Below are 15749 nucleotides of genomic sequence, written 5' to 3'. Positions count from 1 at the left end.
TATTACAAGATATTGAATATAGTTTCCTGTGCTGTACAATAAATCCTTATTGTTTATCTATTTTATATGTGGTAGTGTGCATCTGTTAATTAATTCCATACTTCCAATGTATCCCTCTCCCCCGCTTGCCCTTTGGTAACCATGTTTGTTTTCTCTGTCTGTGAGTTTGTTACTGTTTTATAAATAAGTTCATTTGTACTATTTTTTTAGATTCCACATATAAGTGATATCATATAATATTTGTCTTTCTCTGACTTTACTTAGTATGATAATCTCTAGGTTCATCCATGTTGCTGCAAATGGCATTAGTTAATTCTTTTTTATGGCTGAGTAATATTAAATTGTATATATATATATGCCTCATCTTCTTTATCCATTCATCTGTTGATGAATATTGAGGTTGCTTCCATGTCTTGGCTATTGTAAATAGTGCTGCTATGAACATTGAGGTGCATGTGTCTTTTTTTTAATTAATTTTTATTGGAGTATAGTTGATTTACAATGTTGTTGTGTTAGTTTCTGCTGTATGGCAAAGTGAATCAGTTATACATATAAATATATATCCACTCTTTTTTAGATTCCATTCCCATATAGGTCATTACCACATGATCCAGCAATCCCACTCCTGGGCATATATCTGGAAAAGATGAAAGCTCTAATTCAAAAAGATACATGCGCTGGATCATGTGGTAACTCTTAGTTTTCTAAGGAACCTCCATACTGTTCTCCATGGTGCCTGCACCAATGTACGTTCCCACCAACAGCGTAGGAGGGTTCCCTTTTCTCCACACCCTCTCCAGCATTTATTATTTGTAGACTTTTTTTTTCACATTTTCATTTTAATTAGCTCTTTAAAATGCTAGGGTTTTTTGGCCACGTGGGACTTATGTACATTTTCAATTACATAGGACTCAATATTTTAAATCATTAAATTCTCATTACACATTCTGCAGTTCATAAGCTACCCTGTCTATACATACTATCATGTGTTTAAGTATTAACTTGCCTACGATCATTTAAGTAGTAAAAGAGTGAAAATGAGACCTGCGACAGCAATTCTGCATACTTGCTGAGTGACCTTGGAATATAAATCCCTGTAGGTCCCTATAAAAGGAGAAAGTTGATCCTGAAGATCACAGATCTCTTCTATTCCTAATAGTCAGTGAATACCCTATTCTTTTTTTTTTAAATCGAAATATAGTTGATTTACAATGTTGTGTTCATGTCTGCTGTACAGCAGAGTGATTCAGCTATACATATATATACATTCTCTTTTATATTCTTTTCCATTATGGTTTATCACAGGATATTGAACATAGTTCCCTGTGCTATACAGTAGGACCTTGTTGATTATTTGTAGGCTTTTTGATGATGGCCATTCTGACCAGTGTGAAGTGATACCTCATTGTATTTTGACTTGCATTTCTCTAATAATTAGCATCGTTAAGCATCTTTTCATGTGCCTGTTGGCTATCTGTATGTCTTCTTTGGAGAAATGTCTATTTAGGTCTTCTGCCCATTTTTTGATTGGGTTGTTTGGTTTTTTTGTTGATGATCAGCATACCATTCTAATTCTCTGGTGAACATGTATATATTGTCCAGAGAGAGAAGAGGACTCTGGGCAAAACTGCGGTCATACTAACATTAAAGGGACAGATAGAGAAGAAGACCAAGAACAAATATTTAGAGACACTGGTGTTTTGAAGTAAGATGTCAAATAATAGAATTGAGAAAAGTCCATTGTGTTTGTCGAGATATCATTTAAGACTTTTGCCAGACTAATTTTGATAGAGTTTTAGACAGTTTGGTTAGGTTTTAAGAGTAATTAAGTGGTTAAGAAGTAGGAGACAGAGAATTAAGGACAGAAGTCAAATTTGCTTTAACTCCTTCTTTTTAATTAATTGATTAATTATAATTTATTTTATTTTTGGCTGTGTTGGGTCTTTGTTGCTGTGCACGGGCTTTCTCTAGTTGCAGCGAGCGGGGGCTACTCTTCGTCGTGGTGCGCGGGCTGCTCATTGCAGTGGCTTCTCTTGTTGCGGAGCACAGGCTCTAGGCATGCGGGCTTCAGTAGCTGTGGCATGCGGGCTCAGTAGTTGTGGCTCCTGGGCTCTAGAGGTACAGGCTCAGTAGTTGTGGTTGCTCCGCAGCATGTGGGATCTTCTTGGACCAGGGATCGAACCTGTGTCCCCTGCATTACCAGGCGGGTTCTCAACCACTGCACCACCAGGGAAGTCCCTGCTTTAACTCTTTGAAGATGTCATAATTTCTTTCACAAGACAAGCTAGACCATATGCTGTAATATAAGGAAGAGATTATTATTTTAAGGCAAAAATTTTTATTTTAGTTGTTAATACTTCTTAGTACTAGAACTTCCCATGAAAATTATCATTCTCTACTTACTTCCCCTACCCTCCCCACCAGCCAGAAGCTGAGAAATTTTCTATTAGAATAATTACAGTGTCTTAAATCATAAGTAAATATAAAGTACGGAAATCTGGATTTACACACACAAAATATTTGGATGGTAAGGATTCACTACTGAGATGTACTGTCATGCTTTGAAGGAGTCCAAAAATAATACCCCCATTCCCTACCCAAGTTCAGAATCACTGGCGATATAAGCAGATGAGTTCTCTGTTGGAATTCAGAATAACTGCTTTAAAATTGTTAAAGTCTAGAATGAAGGACAGAGCTTATTTGTATAGTCACAAAGGAATGGCTAATACTTCAGGGCTGAATTAAATGTATTTACTAATAACCTTGTCACTGGTGCCCCTGGACAGTCAAAGATGGAGAGGAACAGAGAATTCTTGCCCCTTCTACTAAAAACTCAGGAGCCCAGAAGGGGCTAAGCCATGCATATCCAGTTCTTCTCTCTCAACTTGTTAATCAAATAAATCATTCCTCTCCTGGAGAATGGAGGTGGCAGTTGCCAAGTGAGGAGCCAGAAGAAGTGTCGTTGTAAAAATTCCCTGTAAGGAAGCTTGAGACCAGTGGGAAAGGGGTTACTGCCCCAGTCATTTTATTTTCCAGTATGCTCTTTTAAAGAGGTATAATTCACACAGACTAAGATACACAGATTTTAAATATACAGTTTGATGAGCTTTGACAAATGTACATACTTATGTAATCACTATTCCAATCAAGATATCAACATTCTGACACTATAAACAGATTCACAGCAAGAGTTTTTTAAGTACTAACCTGTTCGTTCATTTTAAATGGTTAAAAAATACATTAAATTTGTAATAATTCTGTTGACAGCGTTGGTTGTCTCTGGATGAAGAATTTAATGAACTTTTTCTAAAAAGATCCCACATCATTAGTAGGCATATAATTATTTCTATGGAGAGACTGAATGATTTTTTTACTGAGTAGAAGTCTTTTAAAAATGGAATGGTCTATGTATTTTTTTAGTTATATATTTTATATTCTTAAGTACTTAAATTATCTTCACTGATATCTTCCTTATATTAAAATATAAGATCCTGTATTTCTATTTCTGATAATATGGAGTGCATAGTGTAGGTGCATAGCAGCTAACATTTACCTTCCCTTCCCTATTGGTATACTTTGGCTCATAAGTGTGTGATATAAAGGATGGTAACTAGAGAGCTTTCTGCAAGTAAGGAATTCATTCCCTTATTCACTTAGTTAATTTAATAAATATTTGCTGGCTACCTTTTTGTGCCAAGTAATAGGTATAGTGCAATGACTATAGTTAACAATGTGCCCCATACAATATAGAGGGGGAGTATATATTACCAATTAAACAAAAGAATATATAACTGCACACTGTGAATAGTGCTGTGAAGGATGGATGCAGTGATAGAGAGTAACCCTGGAGGGTTGGGGAAGAGAAGACTTAGAAGAACGATGGTCTCTGGGGTTGTGACAGTTAGGCTGAAACTTGATAAGAAAGGGATGTCAAACAAGGAGCACTGGGGATGGAATGAAGGAAAGGAAACAAGTAAAACAGATCCAGATGCCAATATAGGTAGTACTAAGTACGTCCTAACTACTTTTATTACTTGTTGACTCATAGTTTTGATGTATTATTATCATTTGACTAACATTATATCTTTTTTCCTCAGTGTTGTGGTAATTACTTTTTATTACTTTTAGTAGTATGAACTTAGATATGATATATTATTCATACTTTATTTCAGAAAAATCAACCTATATCCATGTAATAAGATAGAACAAGTATATCTGAGATGTGATGCCCTACAACTTCTTTTTAGTTAATAGAAGACATATATATGAATATAGTTTTCTTTTCCTTTAGGGAAATAAAATCAATTTCTCAAAACTATTTAAGGCCTCTTAGGAAAATAAATATTAACATTCGTTGTGAATGATAACCTGGGATTTTTTTTATAAAGTAGGTTTAGGATTACTAGGTTAATCACAGTTGTATGAGACATCACTAGAGCATGTTAGTATTATTTAATGTAAATTTTTGTCTACTTTTTCCTGGGTTGACCTGGAAAATAAATTACCACTCATTTTATAATAGGGAATTCCACTTTATTTTTAGAATTGTCATGAGCTGGCAATGTACAAAAGTCTATTAAAATTTACACCTTACTTTGAAGTAAGAAAATGCCTGAAATTCTAATACTAGAGCAGCAATCCCAGGAGTCCTTGGTGTGCTGTTAGGGTGCCCATGAGGTCAAAACTATTTGTGTGGTATCATCAAAAGACATTTTTTGTCTTTTTTCACTGTATTGACATTTGCACTGACAGTGGTGCAAAAGCATCTGTGGGTAAAAAATTGCTAGTGCTTCAGTATGTGTGAATCAGGCTACTAGTAGCACCAAACTACAATAACTAGTAATTATTGTATTCTTTACCATTGTATACTTGAGGTTAAAAAAAAAATACCAGTTTTACTTAAGAATGTCCATGATGAAGCAGGAAAAACAATGTTTTTAAAACTCTTAACTTTTTAATACACATTTTAAAAATATACTATTTGATAAAATGGGAAGTACACAGAAAACACCTGCATTGCATCGTAACGTCTGATGGTTGTTTTTAAGAAAAGCAGTTGTGCAATCTTTTGAGTTGTGAGCTGACTGAGATACTTTTTTTCATGGAATAACTTTTTTTTTTAATTTGAAAGAACAGAGAGACGAACTGGCTTTTCATATTTGGCAGATATTTTCTCACGAATGAGGTTAATTTGTCATTTAAGGAAAACAACTCACAGTATCTGTTGCTGGTGATAAAATTAGAGGTTTTAAGAGAAAATTAGAATTTTGGAAAACTTGTATCACCTTAGGCTTGACAGCTTCCCAGTACTTAGTCTTTAAAAAAGATTAGTGAAGATATTAACAAATGTGATATTTTGAAATAGTACAATGAAATGTGTCAGTGTTTGGAAGATGTGCATAACTCCATGACCTAATTTTTTAAATGACCAATGCATGGATGACAAACATGTTGCATGCATGAAAGATTCAAAATGCAAAAGAGCAGTGGATTTTCATGTAACAGTTGGCAGAGCTCAGTGATATTGTTTCAGATTCACATGGTAACTAGCCTTTAAAACACTACCACTAATCAAATTTTGGTGTAGTATCAAAGACTATCCACTGTTATCTGAAAAGGCTGTTAAAATACTCCCTTGTTTTCCAACTATGTATATGTGTGAGGCTGAATTTTTTTCATCTACTTAACCAAAACAACAAATTATAAAGATTGAGTACAGAAGCAGATATGAGAATCCAGTTTTCTTCTATTAAGGCAGACATTACAGAGATTTGTGAAAATGTAGAAAAATGCCACTCTTCTCAGTAAGTTGGTTTTGAAATATAATTATTTTTCATTAAAAATATAATTATGTTAACAGATAATAGTTTTATATTTGTTAGGTTTAAATGAATTACTAAAATAAGTATTTAAAAGTCTCATTTTTAATTTTTAGTATGTTAAATATCAATATAAATAATTGAAAACAGAGCTCTTTTGTACATGATACTATACATAGAAAATCCTAAACACATCATCAGAAAACTACTAGAGCTCATCAATGAATTCGGTAAAGTTGAAGGATACGAAATTAACATACAGAAATTTGTTTGCATTTCTGTACACTAACAATCAGAGAAATTATGGAAACAATCCCATTTACCATCGCATCAAAAAGAATAAAATACCTAGGAATAAACCTACCTAAGATGGTAAAAAAAACCTGTACTTGGAAAACTATGAGACGCTGATGAAAGAAATTGAGGATTACACAAACAGATGGAAGATATACTGTGTTCTTGGATTGAAAGAATTATTATTGTTAAAATGACCATACTACTCAAGGCAGTTTGCTGATTCAATTCAATCCCTGTCAAAATACCAGTGACATTTTTCACAGAACTAGACCAAATAATTTAAAAATTTGGATGGAAACACAGAAGACCCTGAATAGCCAAAACAATATTGAGAAAGAAGAACAGAGCTGAAGGAATCACGCTCCCTGACTTCAGACTTTATTACAAAGCTACAGTCATCAAAACAGTATGGTACTGGTACAAAAGCAGACACACGGACTAGTGGAACAGAATAAAAAGCCCAGAAATAAACCCCCACACTTATGGTCAGTTAATCTACAGAAAAGGAGGCAAGACCATGCAATGGAGAAAATACAGTCTCTTCAATAAGTGGTGCTGGGAAAACTGGACAGCTACATGGAAAAGAATGAAATTAGAACATTCTCTAACACCATATAAAAAACTAGACTCAAAATGGATTAGAGACCTAAATGTAAGACCAGAAATTATAAATTTCCTAGAGGAAAACATAGGCAGAACGCTCTTTGACATAAATCGCAGCATTAATTTTTTGGATCCATCTCCTAAAGTAAAGAAAATAAAAGCAAAATAAACAAATGGGACCTAATTAAACTTAAACGCTTTTACGCAGAAAAGGAAACCATCAGCAAAATTAAAACACACCCTACTAAATAGGAAAAAATATTTGCAAATTATATGACCAATAAGGGACTAATATCCGTAATATATAAACAGCTTATACAACTCAACATCAAAAAACAAACAACTTGATTAAAAAATAGGCAGAAGACCTGAACAGACATTTTTCCAAAGAGGACATGCAGATGGCCAACAGACACATGAAAAGATGCTCAACATCACTAATCATTAGGGAAATGCAAATTAGAACCACAGTGAGATATTAATCTCACAAGTGACAGAATGGCTGTCATCAAAAAGAACACAAATAACAAATGTTGGTGAGGATGTGGAGAAAAGGGCACCCTTGTATACTTTTGGTGGGAATGTAAGTTGTTGCTACACTGTGGAAAACAGTATGGAGGTTTCTCAAAATAATAAAACTAGAACTACCACTCTGGGTATATATACCAAAACACTAATTCGAAAAGATACATGCACCCCAATGTTCATAGCAGCATTATTTGCAGTAGCTAAGATATGGAAGCAACCTAAGTGTCCATCAACAGATGAATGGATAAAGAAGATGTTGGGGGGAGGTGTCTGTGTGTATATATACACACACACAATGGAATACTACTCAGCTATAAAATAAGAATGAAATTCTGCCATTTGCAACAATGTGGACTGACCTAAAGAGTACTGTGCTAAGTGAAATGAGTCAGAGAAGGACAAATACTGTATGATATCATTTATATATGAAATCTAAAAAATACAACAAACTATTAAATATAGCAAAAAAGAAACAGACTCACAGATATAGAGAACAAACTAGTGGTTATCAGTGGGGAGAGGGAAGTGGGGAGGGGAAGTAAAGGGGTAGGGGATTAAGAAGTACAAACTATTATGTATAAAATAAGCTACAAGGATACATTGTACAACACAGAATATAGCCAATATTTTATCACTATAAATGGAGCATAACCTTTAAACTTTGTGAATCACTATATTGTACACCTATAATTTATATAACATTATACATCAGCTAAACTTGAATAAAAAATTTTAAAAGACCTCTTTGGGGTCCTAAATAATTTTTAATAGTGTAAAAAGATTTTTAACAGTCTATGGTCTAGAGGAATCCATGTATAATTTAGGAGGAGAGCATTGCTTTAAAATCCAAAATGTACATGTTTTGGCTTAAAGCAGTACTTTGAAGCGTTTTTTAAATGGCATTGTTAAAACAGGTTTTATAGTCATCAGACTATTATTTTAAGTCATATCATTTTGAAACTTTTCTAAACCTTCATTTTCATTTTATGTATTTAAAATACAACAGAGGAAGCCAAAAATGTAATAAAGTATTATTTGCAAAGCTATGTAATTTTTTGTAGACCTTTTTTTTTTTTTTTTCAGTTAACTATGGCTTGTTCCTGAACAAGCTAAATAAGGTACAAGAATGCTGAAAAGATGTTCTGTGACTATCTATGGAATATTCTTGGTATCTTACAGATACAGAATGAATATTTTATAGGAGTTAAATGGATAAAATTTTATTTAAAAAATATGTAATCGTATAGTCCATTGCCATTTTGGAATGTATGTGGAAATTAATTCACCATATGGGAGCCTTATGCCTGTTAGTGGTACTGTTTATCATGTAACATGATGGTTAGAGAGGTTTCTGATTGCTCTTTTTTCTCTAAGCAGATAATCTCAGTGATACCTTGAAGAAGCTGAAGATAACAGCTGTTGACAGAACTGATGATAGTTTAGAAGGATGCTTGGATTGTCTACTTCAAGCCTTGGCTCAAAATAGTAAGTTTTAAGGAACCTCCATACTGTGAGGATATGGGGAGGGGGAAGGGTAAGCTGTGACAAAGTGAGAGAGTGGCATGGACATATATACACTGCCAAACATAAAATAGATAGCTAGTGGGAAGCAGCTGCATAGCACAGGGAGATCAGCTCGGTGCTTTGTGACCACCTAGAGGGGTGGGATAGGGAGTGTGGGAGGGAGGGAGACGCAAGAGGGAAGAGAGATGGGAACATATGTATATGTATAACTGATTCACTTTGTTATAAAGCAGAAACTAACGCACCATTGTAAAGCAATTATACTCCAATAAAGATGTAAAAAAAAATAGTAAGTTTTATTATGTTTACTCAAATGCCAAACAAAAAATCAAATCAACAGTCATTCAGAAATTGGTATATAGTTTAGCACATAACTTACATTCACATAACTTGAATTCTTTTGAATCCTATCCCTGAATACTGAGATTGTTTTACATGTTCACCCTCCTACTTACCTCGCCTCCCCCAGGATACTGAAAGCCAAGTTGATAGGCAGAAGAAAGGTGGAATTGATTGGTGGTGATGACATTAATACTAGTCCCAGAGAGAGGCAGTTCTTAACAGATAAGCGCCAAAGTTGTTTTTCTTCTTAACACCTAACTACGCTTTAAAAAAAGACTGTGTTTACATGTGGGGACGAGAAACAGAGAGGAAAAGAAAGAAAGAAAGGAAGGAAGAAAGGAAGGAAGGAAGGAAAAGAAAGAAAGAGAGAGAGAGAGAAAGATAGAGGGAGCTTAAAACACTTGAAATTTTTTTTCTGAGATCTTTTTAATCATTTTACTTTAAAATAATGTGTATGCTTAGGTTTAATTGGAAAGAGCCATCAGCAGTCATCCAGAAACCCTGTAAAACTGAGGTAACACTTGATCTTTGGTGGCGTGGTAAATAAGAGATAAAAATTATACAACTCTTCATTGACTAATACATTGTATTGTTACATTTGATCCATCATATTTCTATTCACTAATTTCTGTATTATCACAATGAATAGACAGATACAGAATAATTTTCATTTGTTTCCTTAATTCTCCTTGGCTGTGCTGTGGTTTATGCTGTGCTTGTTTTTAATTATGCCATTATTTTATCCTGGGACTAATTATGTAGCTGACAAATAATTCAGGAGGAAGAATAGACTGTATTGTTAGAGTTCAGTTTCAAGCACTCTGATATGTATGCATTTTTTTTCTTTTTTCTTTTTTAGTAAACTGTGATTAGAAAATTTAAAATAATTGATTGCAGTACTCTTTATCAAAAAGCACATTTAAGGTAGCTTTTAAAATTCTGTTTTAGTAATATTTTGCTTTTGAGATTATAATTATGTCAAGCTATTTAATCTTAGAGATATCAGAGAAGGGATTTAAAATAAGGAGTTCAGTAAAAACATCTGGATAAGGGTCACAGTGGTAAAGAAAAATAAGAGAGAATGTGTAAGGCTGTACTCTCCATTATAGTAGATAAAGGTGGCTATTTAAATTTTAACAATTAAATTTAATTAAAAATTAAGTTCTTTAGTCTAACTTTCAATAGCCATGTTTGATTGGTGACTACCTTATTGGGGATCACAGGTATAAACTATTTCCATGATCACAGAATATTCTTTTGGTTAGAACCACATAATGACCTGAGTTTTACACATGCCTGTATAGGCAGATTTACGTAATCTTGTAATCAGTCTGTATAAATTGAGTATCTCAAGTTCATTTTTTTTCAAGCGTTGTTTTATTATAACTTATTTTGTTTTAAATGGCCCAGTTTTTTCTCTGTGTTAAAAACAAGTAGCATTTTCTAAATGGACCATTTGTTCAGGACCTGAAGGACACGGAGGTGATATCCTTGGTTATACATGGAGGCTTGCTCAGCCCTCTCCGGGAAAGACTGGTACACAGATAGATGAAATTGTTGAAGAGAAATGAAAAAAGGAAGCAACATTTTATAGCTTTTTAAAGAACAGATTCAGGAAATATTGACAAGTGTATATAGTTGCTGAACTAAATTTCAGACCCATTGCAGAGTTATTCGTTGGACCCATTTATTGAAAATGGTCTTGAAATTATATATCATAAAATGTTAAGGCCAAATAGTTACAAAGTGGTAATGAAAACAACAGACTCTACCAATTTAATTATTGACTCCTTAGGAAGGGAACAAAAGGAATATGGCTTCTTAAGAATCTGTAATAAAATTCATAATTGTCCTCACATCTGAGACTATTGACACAAAAGAATTTGATGTAGGAAGAGGTGGTTCATGCAGATGTTCCGTCTCTGACTTACAAATGATATCTATCATTGATTGAGCATCCACAAATAATATCTATCATTGATTGAGCATCCACTGTGTACTCAGCACTAGACTTCAGACTTATATCTGTTGTCTAATCTAATCTTTCCTGTAGACCCATGAGGAGGTATTATATACATCACCATTTAAAAGATAAGGAAACAGTCCCTGTAACGGTACTTGCCTTGCTCTGGCAGAGTACAGAGTTTGAATTTGAACTCTTAGTTTACAAAATAAAAAACTACATTCTGAGTAAAGTGCAGCTTTTTTCCTGCGTTTATAGAATGTGAAAGTGTTTTCAGAAACTAGATTTTAATATTGTCTTAAATTTTTGCTTTTTCTTTAAAATAGTTTCAAATTATTATTACAGAGGAAGAAAATTTATAAACCATTTTCCCCTTTGAGCTATATATTTATTTTATAGATATTAATTGGTATGTTTTATAAAATTAACATCTAGCTTTTAAGCAAGAAAAATTTTTTTTAAATACCAGGGAAATGTTTATTTTATAAAGTTCTTACTTCCCTGAATAAAATGTTTGATCCGTCACTACTTCTATGCTCTTAAAGGTAAAATTATAAAGCATATAACTTAGAATCTATACTGGCTTTTTTTACACAGAGAAGTTCTAATTTCATAATTCTTCCTAGTGTCAGGTGTTTTAACTAAAAAATATCAGTGTTTGCACTAGAATTGCACCTGATCAAGAAAGAATGATTTCTCCATTCTTTACAAGATGGTAATGTGTGTAATGGAAATCTAATCTTAAAGTTCTGTTTTACAGTTTACTAACCTACCAATGGAAAGGACATTTCTGAGAGGAAAGAAATTATGCTTTTAAGTTTTTACACTGTGGGAATTTAGTATTTTTGAATTGTATATTACAGATTATCATAATCTGAATTAGAATTTTTGCTTTGATGTATGACTTCAGAGTGTTTTCTTAAATTTGGGGGGGCATTAAATCTAGTATATGTAAGGATCTTAAAAGACAAAAGTTGAAAATTTGAATACGTACTAGACTTTATGGAAAATATTTTGTTTGAGCAAGCATTTTGTGTAAATCTCTGATCTAAATTAATATAGAAGCATTCATTCACTCATATAAATACTTTAGATCTCAGCTTTAAAATGTTTTTAGTAAATATATGAAGGCTACCAGCCAAGAAATCAGCCCGTTTATTCTGGTCTCTTTTGATTCAGAGAATAGTTAGAAGAGTCTCAGTAAATGCTTATTGAATTGTAGTGCCGGTTATTCTATTTCATGCTTATTTGAAAATGTAAAACAGCCCACATTTTTATCCGTAAACATTAAGGCAGGAATTGTCCTTAGAGAGTATGACATCTGAACCACCTTATAAGACAAACTACTAGCATGAATTAAAGGCCCCCAAATAAGCAAAATTAACAGTCTATTCATAATAAAAATTCTATTCTGTTGTAAGAGCATGGGGACCATGTTCTTGTTGGCTGGGGGAACCACAATACAGTGCCAGCATGATCACCAGCACCACTTTCAATTTTTTCCCTAAGGATTAGGCTGTTTTCCTCTTTCTCATTGCCTCATATACGTTTGTATTTTAACTTTAACCAATTGCCCAATGGCAATTCCTATTTCATACAAGTGTCACGTAATTGTTTATTATCTATAGAAAACCCTATGAAAGAACATCAGTTTACTTGTTTTTAAAGAAGAAAGTATTTAGTATCTAGTTCCATATTCCTAACTTGGTAATACTCATCTACCTGTTGAATTCTTAGGTTATTTCTTAACGCTTGTTCTTTATTTTATTCAGTGTGTTGATTTTTGGCTCCCTACTAGGCTATAATCCTAAACATATCAAATTATGTACAGAAGCTACTAACGTAGATTATAAATCTTCTCTAACAGTAAGAATTGTCTGTTGTTTGCTTTTAGTCTGCTTTATGCCTTTAATATTTCTGAACAGACTTACTGTCATGTATCAAAATTATTTCCCAAGTAAGGACTTTGAAATTTATTATCAACTGTTTTTCAATAACCTTGTTAAATCTTCATTTACTGAGCATGAAAGATCGCTGCTGCTTTAGTAGAAATGAAAATTTATTTCACTTAATTCTTTCACAGTAATATCTAGATTTCAGTTTTTTATCCTACGTTATCCAATGTGTCACAGAGTGATACATTTGCAGTTTTCTTTGCAAGCTAGATTCATTATGGTGTTCACCTCCTTTATATAGTTTTGTATTATGTGGCTCTTTTAGTTATTGTGTCCATCATTAATGAGGGCTTATGACTGGTGCTAATCATAAATTACCAAAGGTTCAGTTTTTACTAAATAAAGGTAGTATTTTAAGAGTAGAGGAGACTAGACTAAACTAGAGAACGTGGTCAACTAAAAAGACACTGACAATTCTTGATGAATTAAGACCCCTGGATTGCCATAGAGTAGTGGTGGCCACCTAAGTTTGAATTTTTCTACGCAGTCTAAAAAGCCATACAAATCAACAAAAAATCAGATAAAATCAAATATCTATAACCTATGCCCTGGAGACACACTAAGAACTTCAGATTATTAGGAGAGAGAAATTAATATCCAAATCTAGCCTACTCAGCTTCAGAGCCCATTTTTAGAGAGAGTTCATGAAGACTGCAGAGACCACATGGAAAGGACGAGAGGGGTTGAATCAGGAGCCTGGGGTGATAGTTTACAGTTAAAATTGCCTTTAGAAAGAAAAAGTCTTAACTTGGTGGGAAAATTCTAAGATCTGGCCTTAGATTCAATTGGAGCATTGGCTATTGGGAATCAAAAGGAGGAGACTTAAAGGTACACAGGACCCTAGGCAACAGATCAGGAGAGTGCCACTTTGGGGGATGAAATTGTTCTCCCTTGTAGACGTGGTGTTGAAGGAAAAGAAGGATGCAAGATGGAGAAAGTAAGTGTTCTGTAGAAATAAGAAAATCATACTGTTAGAAGACACACTAATAACCCCCTTTGGTTTAAGTTCAGAAGAGGGAGCTTTTGAACTAAAAAACCTGAGAATTCATCCTTACCCTTACTGCATACAACTTTTACTGCTAGTTAAAGAAAAGAAAAACTATACACTGAATAGGAAATTGCAGGCTATATACATACATAGGTGCTACAAGGAACAAAGCAGAAAATAAGAATCAAAACATTTTAGTTATTGAATTGTTTTCTCCTAAACCACCCACGAAGTGGTTATCAGTAACAGAACACCATGACCTATATTAAACATCCTTAAGCCTTTGCAATTATGAAAAGGAAAAAGAATACCTGGGTAAGAAATTCAGAAACTTGGAACCAAAGTGGATAATTAGTAGGAAGATGTAAAGTAAGAGTTGACTAGAAGATAATGAAGAAAAGAATCATTTTAAAAAGTAAAACTAAATTACAAGGTACCAAGGAAGAACAGAGGTGACTGAAAATTTAATAAGGAGCATTGAGGAAAGTGGGCAAAATGAAGACAGAATAAAGGATCAAAGAGAAAATGATTAATATGGAAGATAGGCAAAAAGATCCAACATATGTGCAACTGGAATCCTCAAGGAGAAAAACAAAACAGTGGAACAGAGCTAATATTTAAAAGTATGAACTTTTCTGAAGTATAAAAAGACCAGAATCTGTATGTTGAAAGGACCTAGCATGTACTTGTGAAAATTGACTTCGAAGAAGTCTAGCAAAACTTTTAGACTTTAAAGGTAAAAATAAATACAAAGGAGAAATCCTCCAGGCTTCCATGCTAAAAGATCAAGTTATTTAAAAAAAAAGAAAATTAGATTGGCATCAGACTCTTCAACAACAATATGCAAAACAATTCAATATTAGAGCAGTATTTTCAGAAAACTAAAGGAATAAGAATTTTATATTGAGCCAAGGTGCTCAGTAAGTATCAAGGCTATAGCAAAATTCTGTTAAACATGGAAAAACGCAGGGAATACTATGCTCATTAGCCTTCCAGAGGAATCTTCTAAACTTGTGCTGTCCAATACAGTATCCATTCTCTGCATGGCTATTGAGCATTTGAAATGAGGCTAGTCTGAATTTAGGTATGCCATAAGTATAAAATACATACTATACTTCAAAGACTTAGTACTTCCTCAAAAGTAAAATATCTCATGAAACGTTTTAAAATTATTGATTATATATTGAATCTCATTTTTAAAATTTTATAAAATATTTATAAATATTTCTATTGGAGTTTTATAGGCTATCATTTCTTGAATTATGGGTGGTTTAAGAATTGGACCAGCCAGTATGATGTGATGGAAATGAAGCTTAGAAACAAAATCATCATCATTGTCATCAATAAAATGTAGTTGGGTTATTCAGTGGAGGAGCAGACATTTTTAAAAGAGGCCATTTAAAATAATGAACCTTAAGTTCATTATCCTAGGGTTAGATTCTAAGGAAGTAGTAGCATATAGGTCCAAGATACATGTTAGTCAGAAGCAGAAAGAAGAGACAGTATATATTCAAATATATTTATATCTAGGAATTCGTAGAAGAGGGGTCACAGAAAGGCTTGAATCTGATTGAAATAATGAGAAAGACCATCTTGAAATCTTTCACAGGTCACAAGATTAGTAACAGAAGATAATAACATGGTTACTGGGTGCTGTTTGCCTTCTAATATGCTTTTAAGCACTGTACTTCACAAGGGGCAAAGAAAGCTCTCATTATGTACAGTCTCCA

The 15749-nt window shown here is 33.4% G+C and overlaps 1 protein-coding gene across 6 annotated transcripts in view; it reads left to right on the top strand.

The window, feature by feature from the left end:
* The window catches only part of RAP1GDS1 (Rap1 GTPase-GDP dissociation stimulator 1), a 155926-nt gene that overhangs the window by 25711 nt on the left and 114466 nt on the right, over positions 1-15749 (top strand). For 5 of the 6 annotated variants that reach the window (XR_013827936.1, XM_079919285.1, XM_079919284.1 and 2 more), the window contains exon 2: positions 8622-8732. Coding sequence is in view for 5 of the 6 variants with exons in the window: in XM_079919285.1 (XP_079775411.1) it covers positions 8622-8732 (111 nt within the window). In the remaining variant the exon portion in view is untranslated. The remainder of the gene's footprint in view (positions 1-8621; positions 8733-15749) is intronic. The other variant, XM_079919282.1, reaches the window with a different exon arrangement.

The sequence above is a fragment of the Stenella coeruleoalba genome (assembly GCF_951394435.1).
Source record: "Stenella coeruleoalba genome assembly, chromosome: 4".
Lineage (NCBI taxonomy): Eukaryota > Metazoa > Chordata > Mammalia > Artiodactyla > Delphinidae > Stenella > Stenella coeruleoalba.
Note: the sequence above shows the minus strand (reverse complement) of the source record. Positions and strands in the feature narration are given on the sequence as shown.